General features: G+C 41.1%; 1 protein-coding gene across 1 annotated transcript in view; it reads left to right on the top strand.

Annotated features, from left to right (window-relative positions):
- LRGUK (leucine rich repeats and guanylate kinase domain containing) overlaps positions 1–22,246 on the top strand; it is a 58,748-nt gene that overhangs the window by 27,952 nt on the left and 8,550 nt on the right. Inside the window, exons 14-17 of the mRNA XM_082075289.1 lie at positions 7,211–7,412; positions 8,404–8,517; positions 13,368–13,525; positions 16,252–16,340. Coding sequence (XP_081931415.1) covers positions 7,211–7,412; positions 8,404–8,517; positions 13,368–13,525; positions 16,252–16,340 — 563 coding nt within the window. The remainder of the gene's footprint in view (positions 1–7,210; positions 7,413–8,403; positions 8,518–13,367; positions 13,526–16,251; positions 16,341–22,246) is intronic.

The raw sequence follows: 22,246 nt of genomic DNA, 5'->3' as shown, positions 1-22,246 counted from the left end.
ACAGTTTTTGGTCAGATGAACTGTATTTTTAACTCCAGTCCCATATCAAGTAGCTCTCCAATGTCCATATGGGCACCACTCCCTTTGTAGACACGCACATTTAGTCAGATGGATCCTGCTGCTGGCTTTTTAAAATTTCCTAGCCTATTTTTTCAAAATTCAGCAGCCTCATCTCCCCACCACATCACCAGTATTTTCCATCATAGTATTGTCGAGGGTTTTGATTCCGGGGTGACAATAAAACTCTGGCAGATGTATTGTTAACCTCCTCTACCCCCTCTTCCCACTAAGGACAGGCAATTGGGAGGAAAAGAAGGACGGAGAGAAGAGCATTGGAAAAATTTAAAATGTTTTACTGATGCTGCTAATAAGAATAGAGAAAGTAATACAAAATATACAAAACCAATCTTGAAAGTCTCAGCAACTGCAGAGCTGGCAGCCGAAGTCCTGGACTGGACTCTGCAGCCAACCGGAGCTGGATTCAGTCTGTCACTGGCCTCAGTTCTCAGGGATGACTAGCAAGGTCCTCTCCTGATGTCGGCCACAAGGAAAAGGGAAAAAAGGGACGAGATCCTTGTGATCTCCCACTTTTATATGAAGTATCACGTGAATGGGATGTTATACTCCATTGGTCAGTTTCTTGGTCATCTGTTTCTCGTTGCCGCTCTCGCGAGATGTGAATCTGTCCTTGTCAATAATCTCGCATTCCACTGCTGTGTTTACCAAAACGTGTATCTGGTTCTCCAGGAAAATGCAGCTAATGTGAAAGCTTTAGCTGAAAGGCAAATTCACTAAAAGAGAAACTTGTTTTTTAACAAAACCAGGACATTCCACCCCTTATAATATGCCATTCACAGAATACTTAAAACCTTATCAATACAATCTATCAATACCATCTAATTAATCACTAGTACTATATATATATATACACATATGTACATATATACACAAGAGTAATTCATCTTAATCAGTGGACCATCCTTTGAAAACCTTAATGAAGTTCATTTTGTCACAACAGTGTCCCAGGGCAGGAAAAATGGTACATCAAGTGCATCTCATGACCACAACACCAGGACAAGTATCCACAGCTTTTCCACCCGTCTGAAGCTTATAGTGGGATTTATCTAGAGCTGCACACCTACTGATCACCTCTAAAAAAATGCCATATTTTTCCTTTGCTGATGAAGCAATGGAGGATGCACGCAGGCCTGAGGCAACATTTTGTGCAGAACTGTTAGAAGATGTGATCTCTTTGAGGAATTACTTTACCCTCTCTGAATTTCGTTAGGTGCACCTGCACAGATGGTGGATCTCAGAAGTCACGCTGCGTTAAGAAACTAGGTCACAAAGCGTCAAAACCTACCTGTTGGAATCCCCAAATAATAACTTCTTAGCTAATTTTCTAATTATTTACTTCTCATTATCTTAGATCACGATTTACTAGCTAGGGGTTAAGGTGAGAAAAAGGAAAGACATGCTGCAGGATGACCATGAGCCAGCACTGGGCCCTTGTGGCCAGGAAGCCAATGGTACCTGGGGTGGGTTAGAAGGGGGTGGTCAGTAGGTCAGAGAGGTTCTCCTGCCCCTCTGCTCTGCCCTGGGGAGACCACACCTGGAATATTGCGTCCAGTTGTGGCCCCTCAGTTCCAGCAGGACAGGGAACTGCTGGAGAGAGTCCAGCGCAGGGCAACAAAGATGCTGAAGGGAGTGGAGCATCTCCCGTGTGAGGAAAGGCTGAGGGAGCTGGGGCTCTGGAGCTGGACAAGAGGAGACTGAGGGGCGACTTCATTCATGTTTACAGATATCTAAAGGGTGAGTGTCAGGAGGATGGAGCCAGGCTCTTCTCGGTGACAACCAATGATAGGACAAGGGGCAATGGGTACAAGCTGAAACACAAAAGGTTCCACTTAAATTTGAGAAGAAACTTCTTCATGGTGAGGGTGGCAGAGCCTGGCCCAGGCTGCCCAGGGAGGTTGTGGAGTCTCCTTCTCTGCAGACATTCCAACCCGCCTGGACACCTTCCTGTGCAACCTCATCTGGGTGTTGCTGCTCCATGGGGGGATTGCACTGGGTGAGCTTTCCAGGTCCCTTCCAATCCCTGACATTCTGGGATTCTGTGATTTCCATCCAAATACTTTCTAAAAATTAAGTTCCACCTATATGAGAGACACTACAGAATGCCCAGAATGTGATATTGTGTGTTTTGGGTTTCACTCTGTAGGGTTCAGCTCTACCTCTGGGCAATTATTCCAAATTAACAGACACTGCTACACTCCATGATATATGGGGAAAAAGATATAAATAGGGATAAAAAAATGCGTAGGAGACTGCAGTGCTAACATATGATCCTGAGTTGTACATCCAGAGTTAGGGGAATGACTAGGAAAACTTGGCAAAAATTGATACTAAATTTAATTAGTTCTAGGATGACAATTTTGTTTGTGAAACTGATGCTCAAAAAACTGGTTTTCTGTTAAGAACCTTAGTGCTTATAAGGAGTAATAAGGCCCAAATAAATCTGTACACGTTTACTGGCTTGCATATAAATGTGCAAATAACAGAAGAGCATCGTGTCAATACTAAAAAACTAGTAGCTCCTTGCTCAAATGGTTCACAATTTAATGCTGCAGTTCTGCTCTTAAGTGCCTGTTACTTGCCTGATGTTAAACAGCAAATTAATAACTTAATCTCTGCGTAATTCTATTTCCTCTTCTTCCTCAGTCTTGTCAGAACCGTCTGACACTGATGTCTGCAATCTCCACTGATTGCAATAGGCATTGACTGTTTGTTGTCATGCCAGACGGACCCTAAATTTACAAGGGAAGCAAAAATAGGGGAATATAAAATATGATGGAATGGGGAACCTTTTAAAGCTGTCAGTTCTTCAGAAGGTAGATGCGTTATCAAATAATTTAAGAGAAAGAAATTAATGGAACAGCATATTTATTCATATGGAGGTTAACCCAGCGACACAGGCAATGACCGTAACTTTTACTTATTAGCAAAGCTACTGTCTTGGACAGACAGCAAAGAAACTCCTTCGTCACTGAAGTTTCAAGATCACGTAGTAATTATGCGTAGCCTTACATCACTGTGGGCTCTGCTAGCAGATGAGAAACAATAACGGTGAGTTATGTATCTGAATAGAAGTTATCCAAGTCCATTATCTACTGCAAGGCTCATAACAAAAGTGATTTAGCACTATTAAAAGAGATTTTAATTATGGACTGTGGGCCGAGACTAAAAATTTAGAGCCGTTCATTCCCTTTAATCTAGAGTGTATCTTTCACCGAAAAAGGACACTGACAGAAATTTTTAAAGTTATATCTTGCTGAGATTACACTTTCAGTTGGAGAAGCTGCTGCGATGCTGACACACAGTTCTGTGTTGCAGTAAGAAGTTTGCAACACTTTTCCTTTGCTTTCATAGCCTGCAGAGCACGTTCCAACCAAGGATGTAGAAGCAGAGGAGCTAATATGTCTCATTATGCCTTCAAAATTATAAGTACAACTTGTCTCCTGCCAAGGACCACTCTCTATTGCATTTGTTGCTGGGGAGGCAAAGGAAGCAGGATATACCAGATGATCTTTCGAGATCCCTTCCAATCCCTAACTTTCTGTGATTTTGTGATATCCCAGTCACATCTTTTCTATAACCCCGTGCTATTAACTGAAGAAATTTAAGTGCTCTGTTAAATGAATGGACATCTTCAACTCAGGTAGTCCTCCGATCTTTCTTGAGCTCATATGCAAATTCAGGAAACTCAAATTTTACTCTTTAATTTTCCAAATATCTCTGCTTTCAAACTGTCAACTTGTGTATTTTCCCATTCTTTCTTTTAAGGTCACTTTCTTATACTTTCATATTAGACCTTCTCGCTGTCTACAACCACCTCAAAGGAGGTTGTAGCGTGGAGGGTGTTGGTCTCTTCTCCCAAGCAGCAAGTGATAGGACAAGAGGAAACGGCCTCAAGTTGCACCAGGGAAGGTTTGGATTGGATATCAGGAAACAATTATTCCCAAAAAGGGTTGTCAGGCATTGGAACAGGCTGCCCAGGGCAGTGGTGGAGTCACCATCCCTGGAGGGGTTGAATAGATGCGGAGATGAGGTTCTCAGGGACATGGGGTAGTGCCAGAGTTGGGTTATGGTTGGACTCAATGATCCTGAGGGTCTCTTCCAACTGAAATGATTCTATGGTTCTCTTATTTCTGTACAACAAATTTCTTGGTCACTCCAGATACTTTTCATATCTCTTCCTTTTTTTCTCCTCCCAATTTACCCCAGACTATTCATGGGCAGCCTTCCTATTCCTACATAGTTCTGGGGCATATGAATAATTTGTTATGTTATTTCTTGGTCAGAAAAATAAGTCATTCATGATGCAGCTTCAGATGAGGAGGGTGTTACTATGCTGGAGTGTGGCTCTGCTTCTTCTGGTTTTCCAGTCTCTGAATACTTACAGACCTCGCTGAAAGTTGGTGCTCACATAGCTGGATGCAAAGATTCCTGTGCCCTAAATTGTCCTCTTTAGTCTTCACCAAAATGAATAGGTTTTTCCCCAGAATCACTCCCTGACATTATTAGAACGGATCAAAGTACTGTTCCACCTTAGAAAACCACAACCAGGGAAAAAAATCTACTAACTGTTCAGCCTTTTTGCATGATTTTGCTTGTATTTGACTATATTTAAAATTATTCTGGAGAACCCTACCTTGAAGGATGTGACTGTCAGTTTTGATGAAGTAACAAATGATGCTCAGATTTGACATATTAGTCCCTCTCTATTCCTACTCACTTTAGTGAAGAAGGTGTATCAGCCTCAGTGAAAACAGATTAAGCTTCCCTACATCTACTACAGTGCAATGATGTGCATGGTCTCACCTAACTTGGAGTAATTTGTTCTTCATCACACACTACAATGGTTGTTGGTCTGTGATTTTTTCCCCACAACAATTATTAAACACCCAAAATGATCATTTTAATAAATACATAATCATATATGTAAAAGTGAAGCCAAGAGTTTACTGTTAGTACAATGCAAATTTTAACTGTAATTTAAGTCGTCATTGGTATAGGTCTAAATATTACAGAAAAAGCAAGAATAATAATGTATTTAGAGTACTTATATTGAAAAAGTAATAATAATAATACAATTAAAATTGTAACACATGCTTCTTGGTTTCTCTCTGTTCTGCTGGTGTTATGTTCACCCTTTCACTTCTTTGGGTTCTAAGGTGAGTGGTTTCCCTCTGGTGTTGTCTTTGCAGAAGGATGTTACAGTGAATTGTCAGCATCTCAGTCCCTTGCTGGGAGGATATTTATATTGTTATTAATAGTTCCTTCTTTCTCCTCCCAGGATCTTCTGGGAGTCGTTTCTATATTTTTTGCTAACACATTGCTCTTTCTTCATTGTCCTGCAGCTCCAGGTTACACCTGAATTCATTATGTACCATGCTCTTCATGTATGTTAGATGCTGTTTCTTCTTATTAGCCCTAAAACCAGCTTGGTTCAGCTCCAAGTCTGCGTTTTTATAACTGCCCATTATTATTTTTATAACTGACCATTATTGAGATGTTTAGAGTTATGAGGCATCTCGTGTCAAGCCTGAGCCTCATCTCTTATCATCCCATGCCCATAGTCCTCTACATTGCGTCCTGTGTTTCCACTTCTCAAGGTCTTTGCTCTCATGCCAGCCCTGCATTTATCTAGGCTGTGTTATTATGAGTCATAAACATCTCATTCTACCTGGAACAACTGCTTGTTACTGCTGTCTACATAAAACTGTCATTGTACCTCGCAAAGATAAACAAAATTAAAATGATTAGATACAGACAGCTGGTCAAGGAGAGAAATTGCTGTCACAGCTGAACCAAGTAAAACAAAGTTACAGCCAGTCAAGAAAAGTTCAGACTGAGCAGGATAAGCCTCAGGTCCTGAAGACACAGTATAAATCTTATGGTCTGTTACCAGCAATAACAATATCGTATTACAGGGCTACTTGGTTACAATATTCTATTTTATATGCAGATAGAGTGAGAGAGAAAAGATTCTTCTAAGTATGAGATGGTGCAAAGGAGAGCCATTGGAAATTCAGGATTGGTACCTTTACCTACATCAATTAATAAAACTTGAAGTCCTAGCATGCAGGCAGGTCTCCTTTTTCATAGAATCATAGTATAATTTTGGTTGGAAGAAACCCTCAAGATCATCGAGTTCAACCCCTGTCCCTGCCCCATGTCCCTGAGAACCTCAACCTTCAACCCTGCAGGGATGGTGACTCCAGCACTGCCCTGGGCAGCCTGTTCCAATGCCCCACAGCCCTTTGGGGAAGAAATTGTTCCAAATATCCAATCTAAACCTCCCCTGGTGCAACTTGAGGCCATTTCCTCTCATCCTATCAGACATAGTACAAATTATTATTTGTTTTGGAGTCCTCAGCTGGCAATTTGTGCCACCCACAGCCGTTGTCCTTGCAGCAGAGTTGATGTCAGGTACGTGGAAGCGTTTCCTAGTGTGCTATACTACAAATCTTTCTCAAGATAGCTTATTCTTGATAAAAAATGGTTCAATTTAAGGCAGCTGACTACAGCCTAACAGATGAAGAATGTGCACATCCTATCTCAGTCCAGGAGTTGTGGTTATACCCAGTTTCAGGAAGGGTAACATCGCTTCAGCAAAATAAATAGGCCTGCATCTCGATGAAGTTGCACATTTTCACTTAGAAAAATATACCTGTTGAGGAGCAAATGGACAGTTTGTTCAGAGTGAAAAGCCGGGGGCCAAAGCGGTGGTGCAGATAAGTTGTGCTGTGTGTTAGTATGATAATGTAAGTCACCGATACGCACATTCAGAATAACTGGGTCCCCATGGAATAGAAAGGATGGAAAGGAAAGAAGAGGCATTAGCTGGTGGGTATGAGAAGCACGATGCTTTACATCACTGTGCAGTTTGACTAAAAGGATTATTTCAGAAGTGTGTTTAAAATAAGATTATACAACTGTTATAACGCTTTCCACATGTAGCTTTAGGGCACTTCACCTTGAACTCGCCTCTTTTGTAAAGTTTAATGCTAGACCTTGAGACCTGTAGGTTGGATTCTGGTTTCCAGTAATTCCTGATAAATACAGAATTGTCCTAAACTCAGCTGCAAGCTCAATAGGCATTCAGTATCAGGTATAAAACATTGCCTTTCTCTGCTTTATTTTACAGGGTGTGCGTAGCTTGAAAAATACCTACTTTAAACCCAGATATATCCTGTTAGTACCAACAAACAAAGAAGTATATGAGGGACATCTGCGGAGGAAAGGATTATTCAGCAGGTCAGAGATTGAAGAGGCTGTGTCCAGAGTGGACATGTACATCAAAATAAGTCAGGATTTTCCAGGATACTTTGATGCAGTGATCAACACAGGTAAGTTAATCTTTCTTAATGATAAACCTGCCTTCTAATGTCACACCAATAGATGGACTGAAACTGCTACGCAAACAAAGCCTCTGGCAGATATTAAACTAAGGTTGACAAATGGTTTGATGCTCAGCATAACAGTTTAAACTATGCCTTAATTGATTTTCCCAGTTCATTCTTGTCCCAGGAATCCAAAAGCTCCTGAAATCTGTCAGGACTGAATTACTCTGCTCTGTCCAAGTTGTGCGAACCAACTATTGAATTCAGTAGCACGCTTGTTAAATATTGTCTTCTATGAGAATATTCAACTCATTTGTGCTAATTGTCTGTTGGTTTCTGGGCAGAGTTCAGAGGTGCTTTGGATCTAACAGACCCAATTATCTCTGGGCAGAATGGGCTTTTTTCAAGCGTTGAAATGACAGCTGATATGCAGTCTGGCTAAGTCTGACTGCAAAGAAGAGGCGACTGCAAAGCTTCGCCTTGTAGGACTCTTCTGCTTAGTAACCTGCTCAAGTCTCCCAGCCTGAAACAAAGAACGCGAGGGTGGTAGATATTTCACTAAAACAAATGTTTACTTTGTGATATTTAGGAACTGAGGATAGCAAGTGGTAGAGAAGAATCCTTTTATACTTCATTCTGTGTCTGCCCTTTTATGGAGATGATTTTTGTGGCTCACCACAATGATGGTATGACATATTGTATTCGTAGTTCTTTGCAGGGGCACACAGAGCCTACAGTTTCGATATAGCATTAAAGAAATAAAACACAATATACCAGATTGCAGGAGGAGAATATCTGAAATTAATTTCAGATTATTTTCTTGAATGTGCTATTTCTGAAGGTGAAGATTTTTCTCCCAAAGGGGTGAGCTGGATCAGTTAAGAACACATTTCCGTGCCAAACTTCTGTGATTTGTAACTTCATACTGATGAAAGCTTGTTTTTTTTTTGTTATGTAACCTTTCTCTCTGCCATGAAATGCGTATCCCTTTCTGCAGATGAATTGGATGAAGCATTCACGGAGCTGAGTTTCCTCGTAAAGGCGTACCTGGGTTTGGAGCCACCTGCGCTTTCTGATAGTGTTCAGGACCTGAATAGCAGAGCAGGAGCAGGTACTGTGTCTGGGCACATGCTACTGCTGTTTTTATCAGTAGAGTATTCCTACTTATTTGTTACAAGAATTGACGTCTGTCAATGATGCAACCTGTGAGACTTGTCTCTGAAACCACCGCCACCTTCTCTGTAATGAGTCTCCTGGGCTGGTTTATCCCTGGGATCTGAAACTTTAATGGAGCTCTTCCCAGGTACTTTTGCATCACTACGTGCCCTGAGGTGATAATATGCAGAGAGAGAGTTGTCTGACTCTTCTGAGGATACTTTTGGGCTGAGGATCTCCCATTCATTCCACATGAATCACAAGTGAGATATGTGTCTGTACCTGAGATATGTGTCCGTACCTGAGAGCTTTGGGCCTGTTGGACTTTAAAAGGCATATAGACAGAGTTCTTAGGGACATAGTTTAGTGCTAGAGTCAGGTTATGGTTGGACTTGATGATCTTGAGGGTCTCTTCCAAACAGAATGATTCTATGTTGAGCAACAAGACAATGGTGTGGCACTGGGACCTTACTTTACTCTCTTCCCCAGGACAGCCAGAAGCATGAAGATGTTTATGAAAACCAGGATAGTGAGATGAGAGAAGGCAGGTTATAAATTTACTTTGCTTTTGGGGCCACCCCCTACAGGGTAAACCCAGATGATCAGTAGTGCATTTAACCAGAAGCCTTCTAGCCCTTGAATGACTAATGCTGGAGCTCTGGGGTCCTCAGCACAGGACACACATGGACCTGCTGGAGAGGGGCCAGAGGAGCCACAGGAATGATCTGAGGCTGGAACAGCTCTGCTGGGGACAGGCTGAGAGAGTTGGGATGTTCAGCTGGAGAACAGAAGCTCTGGGGAGACCTTAGTGCGGCCTTTCCAGACTAAAAGGGGTTGAGAAGAAAGATGGGGCCACACTTTTGAGCAGGTCCTGTTGTGATAGGACAAGGGGTGATGGTTTTAAACTGAAGGAGGGAGATTCAGGCCAGACATGAGGAAGAAATTGTTGGCCCTGAGGGTGGTGAGAGCCTGGCCCAGGTTGGCCAGAGAGGTGGTAGATGAACCATCCTTGGAGACATCCCAGGCCAGGCTGGACGGGGCTCTGAGCAACCTGAGCTGGTGAAGATGTCCCTGCTCATGGCAGGGGGGGAACTGGGGGATCTTTGAAGGTCCCTTCAACCCAAACTATTCTGTGGTTCTACGATCACTTCCAGCTAATCCGAGTGCATGATGCTGCAAAAAGTGGTCATGCCCAACTTACTTCTGCCTACGCATTTCTAGTGTGCTTCTTGCTCTCATTCCTCTGTGCAGACACGTGTTATCAGGATCGGGGAATGGTTCCATCCCAAAACTAACTTACGAAAAAACAAAACACAAAACCAAACCAGCTTTCAGATAGATCGCTTCCATGATTAAACTCATCATGCAGCTATAAATTTGGCTCAAGGAGGGAGGAGAAGATCTTTGTGGCTGCCTGTGGAGGAAGAAAGGAAGATGACTTTTGTCAGAGGCAGCATAACTAAGATTAATTACCTTAACATATTGTGAGAACTCAGCTGTAACCCTTGAATTTATTCCAGACAGGGCAGGTTACCAGCTGGGGTGAAAGCAGAATATGATCTCTAAAATACTGGAAAAAAAGAAGTAAGGAAAAGAGTTTACGGTAGTAAGATGTTGCACAGCATGGACTAATAAGAAGCTCATTTATATGAACTCTTTCCTCTAACTCCAAGAGTCTCCATGGTTTATGGCTGTCTTCGTTAGAGCTTTGCAAAAGGAAGGTTAATGAGTTTCCTTAGTAACACAGAGCCAATATTCCTGACCTTCTGTGTGGCTCAGAAGGCTGCAAATAAAAGTATTAATAGCTGAAGGGAGGGCAAAAATGTCTGAAAATGTTAATGAAGGATAGTGTAAAATTCATCAGTTCATCTTTTCAAGTAATTTTCTATCCTGAAAGAATTAATAAATACTAATTTCCCAGTGGACAAGAAAAAAGCTTCTACACGTATTGTGGCGTCTCAGTGCTACAGCAGTGGGGATCATTCTGAAGAATCTTATTTAATCTTAAACTATGTAGATTTTATTTTCATTTCTAGAATGTTCATACTAGTTTGAAGTGAGAAAGAAGACTTTTTTGCCTTATTCACTATGAAATTGTTACTTATTGGTCTTAGAAACACTGGAGATGTTTTGTCCTGAGAGGTAACAAAACCCAACAAACCCTAACTAGATTATCAGGAAAGAAGAAGAATGGAAGATATTAAAAATAAAAGGTTTTTATATAATCGTGGTATTTTTTAAGATATTAAAAATAAAAGGTTTTTATATAATCGTGGTATTTTTTTAAGATATATGTGCATGTATCTGGAGCTCCTTTAAAGGACTTTGTATTCCTCAGCAGTTCTGAGTTCTTTCAGTAAGTGACTTGTCGCTAGTTACAGAAACTTCATTAATAGTACTCGATTTTGGTAATTCTGCTGTCCATAAAGTAACTTTTAAATTTACTACGCACCATTAAATTCATTTAGAGCTTCATTTATAGGTGTTTAAATAAATTTAACTATCCTATTTCTAGAGATCATCTCTTCTTATGGCCTGCGGGAAATAATTTATTTTAAAAAACTTGCCCCAAGGTTGTGTTTAATATGGACATTTTTAGTAAGATAGTAGCAGGGGAAAGATTGGTTGTGTGAGATTATGATAGGTTGTTAATTCTTTTTTTAATGAACTGCTGTGCAAGATCTTTTGCTCTTGTATGGAGTAAAGATACAGGGAAAAAATAGATAAGTTCTTTTAAAAAACTTTTTATAGCAGAAGTAATACATTTTGGAGATGATAAGGCTTTGTACTTGCATTAGCAGCTTTCATCCACAGAACTCAGTACTTTACAGCTATTAATTATATCTCACAGCAGTCCTGGGAAGTATGTGGTACTGTTTGTATTCTACAAATGAGGAAAGGGACATTTATGTCAAAAATTGTGATGGTGGGCACCACAAATCCCACTGAAGTTTTGGCAGTTTGAAGCTCTGCACCTCTGCAGGTTGGACTCTACTGCTACTCAATATCAAATCACAGAACCACAGGATGGTTGGGGTTGAAGTGACCTCTGGAGATCATCCAGTCCAACCCACCTGCTAACACAGGGTCACCAGAGCAGATCACACAGGAAGGTGTCCAGGCGGGTTTGAATGTCTCCAGAGAAGGAGACTCCACAACCTCTCTGGGCAGCCTGGGCCAGGCTCTGGCACCTCAAAGGAAAGAAGTTTCTCCTCATGTTCAGATGGACCCTCCTGTGCTTCAGTCTGTGCCCGTTGCCCCTCATCCTGTCGTTGGGCACCACTGAACAGAGTCTGGTCCATCCTCTGACACCCACCCTGGAGATATTTATAACCATTGATGAGATCCCCTCTCAGCTTCTCTTCTCCAGCTGAACAGCCCCAGCTCTCTCAGTCTTCCCTCATCACAAAGATGCTCCAGACCCCTCAGCATCTTTGCAGCTGCAACTGGACTCCCTCCGGTAACTCCTTGTCTCCCAGAACTGGACACCGAACTCCAGATGTGGCCTCACCAGGGCAGAGCAGAGTGGGAGGAACAACCTCCCTGACCTGCTGGTCACACTTCTCCTAACACACCCCAGAGACCCTTGGCCTCTTGGCCACAAGGGCACATTGGTGACTCATGGTCAATCTGTTGTTGACCAGAACTCCCAAGTCCTTTTCTGCAGAGCTGCTTTCCAGCAGTTCCACCCCAACCTGTACTGGTGCCTGGGGTTGTTCCTCCCCAGGTGCAGGACCCTACACTTGCTTTTGTTGAACTTCATCAGGTTCTTCCCTCTCCAGCGCTCCAGCCTGGCCAGGTCTCACCGAATGGCAGCACAGCCATTATATCAAAAGTGAGTAGTTTACTGTGCCTGAAACAGAACCCACCAACCTCAAACCTCATCTCCTCTGTTCTTAACACCAGATTTTCTGACAGCTACATACCAGCAGTATATAATGGCCAGGCTCAGTGTCATCTGATGACTGTTGAAACTTTTTTTAAAAGGCAAATAGTAAGAAAAATAACCGTATTTAGCGTATGAACAAGCATATATATGGGATGTCTCTTTATCTTTCATCCACCACCTTTGTATGTGACTATTTGGGTTGTGAGCTCTTGTGTTTTGATACAACACACAATACAATTAAACCTTTCTTAGGATTGGATTTCTGCAAACACTGTGTACCAAAATTTATAAGAATTTTTCTGTGACTAGATAGTATTTTATAGACAGGATAAATCCCTGTTTACATATTTTCCAAAATTGAAAAAAAATGTTTTTAGAAAAAGCGAGTTAGTGGTGTCTTCAGCTCTCATGTTCGATTCCTTGTGATACAGCAGTGGTGCAAGATTTCTGTTCACAGACATTCAGATACATAACAATAGAAAAGGTGCCCCAACTCCCCATCACATTCTGAGAGCTCTGAGGTTAAAACTTGTAACAAGGTAGACTGTAATTAGCTTAAAGGTCATAACAGTGGTGAATATTTGAGCATCCATAACAAAATGAGCTCATTTCCACATGGTTGAGCACTTCTTCCTAGTCCATAAATGTAGGGTTGGGTTTCTTTAGATTTTTCATAACTTTAATTTGCCTAACTATTTGAAAGCGATACATTTGTTATATCCATGAAGTACTTGGAAGGTCTAGAAGCTTTTTGGGTAGTTCATAGTTTATATCCTTTATAATTTTCACAGTTATCCTTTGCTAATCCAGAATTTTGCCAAAAGGCAGCTGGCGATAGTAGCAAATAACGTTTTCCTTGCTGTAAGCCAAGTGGCATAGAGAATATTTTTGTTGAGAAGTGTCTTTTTCCGCATTAGGTTCAAGAATCCGGCTCTTAGAAGAGCAAAGATTGTCACCCGGCAGAGTAATTACTGGAACTACTTGGTCTTCATCTGTCAATGAGTTCTTGGACTCTTCTGCCAAAAACTATCCAGGAGGAATCTCGGACAGATTTGCTGCACAACTGAGCTCTGTGGTAAGGAGTGTTTACTCCAACCTTAGCCAGAAATGATGAGTTGGATGCAAAAAAATATGTGTTAGTCAGAGCTTTCTTTCTCCAGGAAAGATTTGCTTTTGTTCCCTGACCATCTTAATTTCAAAAATATTTACCAGCTCCCCAGAGTTAAAGGCAAATGGATGAACATGAGGCAGGTAAACTCAACTGAGAGGACGAGCTTGATCCTGCTCAATTTTACACCAGAATAAATCTGTTGATTGTAATTTATTTCATCCAGTTGTGAACTGCTGTAAGGGAGCTGAATATCATCTCTCAGCTCTACAACAAGATGCTGAACTATCCTATTCAGAGGAAATAGATGCAGTTAATCGGACAATGAAGGTTACTTATGAACGCCATCCCGTGGCAATGGAAAAGCCCATTCAGTGTACACTGGTGGTAACTGCCAGAGATCAAATCGAAGCACATTTTTCCACCTGCTTTTACTTTTTCAGTCAACAAATCCAACAATGTGCCTGGATTTCAAATAACCTTTTGCAACTTCAGCTTCATCTCTCTTTCTTATTCTTTTCAACTTCTCCTTGATAGTCCTTTCCCTCAAGGCATTCATCGGCCGTGCTGTTGGGGCTATGAAGCAGATGTGCCTAATGCTCTTTTTATACGACGACGACAGGAGAAAGAGAAGAAGAAAAATGAAAGCTTTAAACTTTGTTCCATTCCAGGGTGGTGATGTCATTATGATGAATGATGGCTTGGCAGGCACGTCTTGCTGCACGATTTTGCCACTATCTCTGTATTTATAACTACCTCTGATGTTTAGAATTAGCCCTGCAGATGGAGCAAAGTAACAGACCACCCCCCGCACCCATTTTCCAGGCTTTAAAAAAGGCTCTTTTAGGTGTGGAGAAAGGTATGACAGTAAAATGGCTCTCATAAATAGAGACCCTCCCATCTTTCAGTCTTCAGAAATGAAATACCTCTTGTCAAGCCATGCAGAATTAAAGAAATAACAAATCACAAGTGTTATTTTCCTTTTCCTTTCATCCAAAGGTTTGTTAGTTTAATGTGAGAGAGAGAAGCCGGAGTATTTCTTACCTTGATGGCAATTTGTCATCACTCCTACCCCAGCAATTCATTTTTCTCACTTCTTATTTAATCTTTTTAATTTTTATTTTGAAAGTTCACGTTTTTGTCAGGTCAGGGAGAAGTGGTTTATGATGAAGGAGACTATAATATACCTCAGGTTTAACTTAGTGGCCTCTTGCTTATTAGTCTCCTTGTAATACCTTTTTGTTATTCACTGCGCTAAGTTTCCAATATATTTTTACATGCTTTACAGCATCAGCTGAAGCGTCAACACAGTAAAACGTTCAAGGTGAAACACAGGTACCTCTTAGACCGTATTTAATGAGAAGAATATCAATATGTCTGTGGCCTTAAAGTAAAATTCTGTCTAAACTGTTACATTTGGGACTGCAAATGATTTTAGTGCTTTTGGCATCCAAATAATGTGCTGTCACTGCGGTAACCGCATTCCACTCTGGACCTGGAAAATAAAAAATACGAAGAAATTAATGTGAATTATCCCCAAGGAAAATAAGAAGCAGGATCTGTTGCTCGAGGAAAGAGATTGGATCTGATTTCTTGCAGCTTTATCCCTTGTGATCATGCCAAACCTGCACTGATTTTGTACGGCTGTAATTAACTATAGAAGGTATGAACAGAAAGGGATCTATACCTGTAATCCACACAGAAAGAAGGGTCAGGATTATATCTTTACCAAAAGAAAGCAAAATAAAACACAAGCTCAGGGAGCATCTAAGCAGAGCCTTACTTAACATAAATAGCAAAGCGAAGGAATTCACAACAGTCAAAATGTGAATATTCAGCAGATTAACTATATTCTCTTTCATTGCTCGCACCACAACAAAACACTTCAGCTGCAGACATGTGATTTAGCTGTTAAATTGATAACTATCAATGGCTATCAGCTGATGACAAAGCAGGATTTAATAACTTCGCTCTGTGATTTACATTTTATTGTTTTTTAAGCACGCTGTAGTGCTCCATTTGTCTGACCTGAAAAATTACACTGTCCTACAAGCACACATTAATTAACGCGTCTCTAAAACTCGGGACCACATTTTGCAGTCTGCTGAGATCATCATATGTTCATTGTGCAAACTAATTGTAGCTAACTGAAGTTTGCAAAAGGTAATTTCTACTCGGGAGGGGGAGCGTTGGTTGATAGAGAGTTGGTAAGGCAGGTTTTCTGCATTGCTGGAGCAAGGAGACAAAGTGGATTTAAGTTGTAGCAGAAGGAAATTCTTCTGTATTCAGTCCCTTGCTGGTGAAAAGAAGCTTAAAACAACAGCATAGCTACAATCAGCTATAACATATAATAGCTCTAACATATTGGGAGGCTGGGATGCATCAGAAATGTCTCTCTGCAGATATTTCTTCCTGCTACATCCTGGCACATTTTGACATAGAACGACAAAGTGGAGATTTGCTGGAGATGAAGATCTTCATTTTTCAAAGCCGGCAAGATTTCAGCCCAAACTTTGTTCCGTGTAGATCAATGAATCATATTTAGCACCTTGTTAGGTATAATATAACTCTGCTATTTCTCCAGAATATCTAAATGCATGCATCCTAGAGTCTTAGTAAAAGAGAGGAATATCACAGCCAATTAATTGCCATATATACTTTTAAGTATAAAATTGATCGTATTTCTTTATCAGGAAGAAGCTTCTCTGCAAAGGCGTCATTCTGCAGCACGTCGGGCTCTTTCGGAGAAGGCACCTGGTGCGTACGTCCAGCTGTTTCAAAGGTAATGTAGAGAGGTTTCAACCAAGTCCTTCTCAATAAAGCAAAAACCACCTCTTTAAGATTTATTCTCCACTGCTCTTAAGGCTGAGTGATTAGAAACTGTCAGGGATTGCAAATCTCATAGACAACTCTCTGTTCGATCACTTTTACATCTATCATACGCCGCCTGTCTTTTGACTTGGGAGTGCAACAGTCCCAAAATGTGTACTGAAAATGTATGAGGCAGAGCCATCCACCAATAACTTGTCTAAAACGATGAAATTATTCTGTGTGTCTTCTCTTAGAGAGCAGAAAAGGATCATTTTTGTGGCAGCTCACCGTCTCCAGTATGCTTTTTAGCACTACTTGTAATTAGTGTTGGAAGGTCACAACCATGCTCAGCACAAGGTGGTTTGCTACAGTACAACTTCTGTGGATATTTCTGTTTAACATAGAATTTCTGAAAGCTGATTCCACTCCCTTTTTCTCTTCTCTTCTCTTCTCTTCTCTTCTCTTCTCTTCTCTTCTCTTCTCTTCTCTTCTCTTCTCTTCTCTTCTCTTCTCTTCTCTTCTCTTCTCTTCTCTTCTCTTCTTCTTCTCCTTCTCTTCTCCTTCTCTTCTCTTCTCTTCTCTTCTCTTCTCTTCTCTTCTCTTCTCTTCTCTTCTCTTCTCTTCTCTTCTCTTCTCTTCTCTTCTCTTCTCTTCTCTTCTCTTCTCTTCTCTTCTCTTCTCTTCTCTTCTCCTCTTCTCTTCTCTTCTCGCCTCTCCCTCTCCCTCTCCCTCTCCCTCTCCTTCTCTTCTCCTTCTCTTCTCCTTCTCTTCTCCTTCTCTTCTCCTTCTCTTCTCCTTCTCTTCTCCTTCTCTTCTCCTTCTCTTCTCCTTTTTCTCTCCTTTTTCTCTCCTTCTTCTTCTCTTCTTCTCTTCTTCTTTTCTTCTTCTCCTTTTCTTCTCCTCTTCTTCTCCTCTTCTTCTCCTCTTCTTCTCCTCTTCTTCTCCTCTTCTTCTCCTCTTCTTCTTCTTCTCTTCTTCTTCTTCTCTTCTTCTCCTCTTCTTCTTCTTCTCTTCTTCTTCTTCTCTTCTTCTTCTTCTCTTCTTCTTCTTCTCTTCTTCTTCTTCTCTTCTTCTTCTTCTCCTCTCCTTCTTCTTCTTCTCCTCTTCTTTCTTGTTTTTTAGAAAATGGATCCTATCCTGACTATCTCTCTTCTGCCTCATAGTACCACCCCTGCAAAAATGGTGCTAAAAGTCTGTAAATCTCAATGTACCTTTTGTGGCACTCCTGCCTTCCCCTGGTGTAAATCTTCCCAATCTGAATTCTTCGTTGCTTGCTTTTTCCTACCTGCCATGAAAAGGCTCACAGTGTTGACATTTAAATCAGTAATCATCAGAAGGAATAGAAAAGTTCACACCTTGCAGCTCATTCCAGGCCTGTACCAATGCAGTCACCAATTGTACAGACCAGATGTGTTGATGAAAATCATTCAAATGACAAAATCTGGAGATTGACTCAAAAGAAAGAAGGAAGGAAAGAAAGAAGGAAGGAAAGAAAGAAGGAAGGAACGAAAGAAGGAAGGAAAGAAAGAAGGAAGGAAAGAAAGAAGGAAGGAAAGAATCTGCTGAATTAAACTGTCTCTAGAAAACCAATGGCAGAAGCTTACAGGCATAATTACAATGCATTTTCCAATTCTTTACTTAGAGAGAAAAACTTTCAAGTAGCTGAATCATTCATTTTAAATTATGTTGAAATGAGAAGAAAAATGGAAATCAGTGTTTTCTTTCGCTGGCTGTTTTGGGTTTGATTTAGTGTTGCAGCGTGAACTGTTCATCCAAGTCTGATTAATTTATTGCTCTTTGCTCCCTTTATTCCGCTGTACTCATTTGTTGGGAGCTGATTTGGAGTTAAGATTTTGGCAGCGCTGTCAGGCAGGTGAGAGAAAATCCTGTCACCCCCAGTCAGCATTTGCAGTTACTGGGCCTCGAGGGATAGATACGCTCATCGGAATTGGAGGCAAGAGTAGACAACACCTCATTCCATGCAAGCGGTTAAGTCAAGAGGTGCCATAAATATGAACGCTATAAAATGGTTGAAATTCCGAGAGAGGAATCCTGGAATGTATCAATTAGAACCCAACAGGTTGCGTAGTCCTGTCCAGCAGCAAGTGTGTAGGATTGTTCTATTGAGAATGTTTGTTTATATGGAATTAAATCAAGTTTTAAATACCTGTAAGAGACGGACTTTCTCCTTGGAAAAGCTCACCTAGAGTGTGATGGATCTTGCTTTCAATACATAACCATGGGCCTGGGTCATGAGGAGCTTAATAGGTTCTTGAGTGTCATCTTGGCTGTGGTCACCATCTTTGTGCACACTATAGGAAATGTAAGGTGCTGTGGATTTCTTGAGCTTTTATCAAGGGTTAAGCAAGGAATTTGTACACAGATTGTGTGACTGAGAAGACACAAGGTAATTCATTATATCATTATTCATAGTAATATTAGCAGCAGCATCCAAACAATTTTGGGGTAGTTAGACTGTTATCTTGGTTTATACGTTTCCATGGTTCTTACCTAAAAGTACATATATTGTAATGTCTTTTCATCTTTCTTTGTAAGTCTATGCTTAGTAAATTCAGGAAGATTACTATAAAGTTTCTCTAATTTGTTAATGAACTCTCAAAATTGATCAGCCCAGAGTATTCAGGTGTCCCTACAACAAGTGCTGGTGAAGAAGATGCTATAGCCTACATCTCAGGCACAACACTTCATTGTCTCTCCATATGTCCTCAAAAATTATACTGATCTTTTCATGCAGCCATTTTTGCATTAGATACCCAGGTTCGACATCTCATCTGATTGTTATGCCTAGGTCCACCTTGGCTTTAGTGCTTCCCAGGTTTCTCTTTCCTAGGGAAAAATTTAATGAAATATAACAAGGGAAAGTGTAGAGTCTTACATCTGGGTAGGAACAACCCCAGGTTCCAGTGTAAGTTGGGAAATGACCTATTAGAGAGCAGTGTAGGGGAAAGGGACCTGGGGGTCCTGGGGACAGCAGGGTGACCATGAGCCAGCACTGGGCCCTTGTGGCCAGGAAGCCAATGGTACCTGGGGTGGGTTAGAAGGGGGTGGTCAGTAGGTCAGAGAGGTTCTCCTGCCCCTCTGCTCTGCCCTGGGGAGACCACACCTGGAATATTGTGTCCAGTTGTGGCCCCTCAGTTCCAGCAGGACAGGGAACTGCTGGAGAGAGTCCAGCGCAGGGCAACAAAGATGCTGAAGGGAGTGGAGCATCTCCCGTGTGAGGAAAGGCTGAGGGAGCTGGGGCTCTGGAGCTGGACAAGAGGACACTGAGGGGTGACCTCATTCATGTTTACAGATATCTAAAGGGTGAGTGTCAGGAGGATGGAGCCAGGCTCGTCTCAGTGACAACCAGTGATAAGACAAGGGTCAATGGGTACAAGCTGGAACACAAGAGGTTCCACTTAAATTTGAGAAGAAACGTCTTCTCAGTGAGGGTGGCAGAGCCTGGCCCAGGCTGCCCAGGGGGGTTGTGGAGTCTCCTTCTCTGCAGACATTCCAACCCGCCTGGACATGTTCCTGTGCGACCTCATCTGGGTGTTCCTGCTCCATGGGGGGATGGGACTGGATGAGCTTTCCAGGGCCCTTCCAACCCCTGACATTCTGGGATTCTGTGTGATTCTGTGATCCGTGTTTTAAGTTATTTTCTTTCAAGCTGTATTTTGTTTGGCGGTTTTTATTTCTCTTTTTACTTGACTACAGAAATAGGGTAGGTCATGCCTGTTTAAAATATGGTTTCAAAAAACTCTTGCTGTCTCTTCTTGCTTTAACATCAACTCTGTTCTGAGTGATTTTTATTTAGAACATGAGAAACCTTTTATTTATTTTCATTGTCATCAGCAGTGCATAAATCTCACTCTGCTGTTTATGCAAAATTATGATTATTATGATTTTTTCCCTGGTAACACATCCAGCCTTGTACACTCTTTTACCTGATGAATCTTGATGTAGCAATGACATCTTGGAGCAAAGTGGGGTAGATAGAGAGAAAGAAGTTCATTAAAGCCAATTTGCATTGGGAAATACAAGAAGAAGGTCCATGGTGTTGATGTTGGGTGGAGTTGGTGCAGAATGAAACGTTGTTCCGCTGAGGGCATTGCAACCTGAAAGAAAATAAGACAAATATTTTTAAAAGGAGATTATAATTTAAAAATTAAAAAAATTGGTTGTGAAATGTGTAGGTAATTGATGATGTATATTTAAAAAGCCTTTTAAATAGTCTGAAAAACCAATTGTGCTGACACCAAACTGAGAGAGCACCGGGATGCAAAGAGGTGCCTGTGGAGCAGAGATGCAAGAGGGCAGAGAATGAGAATCCTACTTCCGTTAAGAGGGCATCAAAATTCTATGGAATACACGAAACTGATGCCAAAAATGGTACGTGCAAAAAAGTTCCTGAGATACTGGTGGGTTTGAATTTCTTGTATATCTGTAAATATTAAAAAAGATTCTTTAATGCTTAATCTCGTTACACATTTTAACCCAAACTGAAACATATTGCTCAGTTTTCCTGAGTACATGTTAGAAAAAGTGGTGTCACACAAGAATCTAACCTATTTTATTTATTGCAGCTGCGCAGGGTTATCTACATAAATTTAGATGCTTAAATCCAAGTTACTGAAAACCTGGCCTCTTTATTTTTTGCCTATGGCTGTGTGCAGGTGTAATTAAAGTCATTTTGATGTCTCGTTGCCTAATATAATATAGGGGCAACATTTGGTGTTTTGCTCTGAATAATTTCACCAAGTGTCTGTGTGTTTGAGGGTAATAAATAAGGGTTTGAAGTCTCTTTCAGATCAGGCCTTTAGCTAACGATTAACTTCTTGATTTTGTCTAAATGCCGCTGGAAGAATTGGAATAAGCAAGAGAAGACATCACCGAGAGGAGAATTTATTACATGCAATATTGCTTTTCTCAGTTGGAAGAAATTCACACACTTTGTAGTTTCATTGGAGCTTCTTGCCAGAACTGGGAAGAGATAAGGTCCATGGTCTACCTGTGGTCGAGACCCTCTATTCAGGTTGGATTTACTTGCCACGAGCATAAGATTTGTGTGCACGTGGTTGCATTCATGTCTTGCAGACCCTCTTGTCTAGTCAACCTCTGACTTCAACGTCATTTTGCTTTTTGGTTTTATTTTTATGCCTCTCTTAATGATAAAACTAGGATGCTGTACTGAACCACATGGATATGTCTTTTCACAGGGTGCTGTTTAAATTATCCAGCCTGTTTTCCTTCTTTTTTGGAGCTGAAGCATCCTGGTGCAATTTGAATTACACTCCGAGCCTAAACACCTATCATGACAGTACAAAACTTGAGAGGCGCTATAAAAAGACATTTAGTGTAGAGATAGAAGGTGAAAAACCATCCCTATCACACCTTTAAAAATGCATATTTTTCTTAGCTGTCGGGCGTGTTGTTTTGAGTTTATTTATCAACTGAGATGTAGCTTCTGAGAGTGGCTCATGGGTTCTGAATCCAAACCTCTGCTCCAGGCAGTGAAGTTAATTTTCCTATGGTGACCCAGCACTTCGAGGGGTCGCCTCGAATCCTGTCTTCAGGTTTCAGCTTTGACTCTTCTAACCTCCCTTGTCAGCCTATATTTCTGTGCTATATATTGAACAGAGTTCTTCGCTGAGATTTATTATTTTTTATTATTTTTATATTTCTGTGATGTGAGTTTACAATAAATGACTTGTGAGAGCGTTCTGCTCTGGGGTCCATTAATGGAATCAGGCCCTTGCTCCTATCTAATTGCTTCAGATTTTGATCTGAGCCGATAATGAACAAACACCGTTACCAGCCGGCGGTTGCTTGACAGTGAAACAATAACAGCTCGAGGGAAGCTTTATTTATAGGTAT

This window comes from Streptopelia decaocto (assembly GCF_964273445.1).
Source record: "Streptopelia decaocto genome assembly, chromosome: 1".
NCBI lineage: Eukaryota > Metazoa > Chordata > Aves > Columbiformes > Columbidae > Streptopelia > Streptopelia decaocto.
The sequence above is the reverse complement of the archived record's forward strand: the minus strand, read 5'-3'. Positions and strand labels throughout refer to the sequence as shown.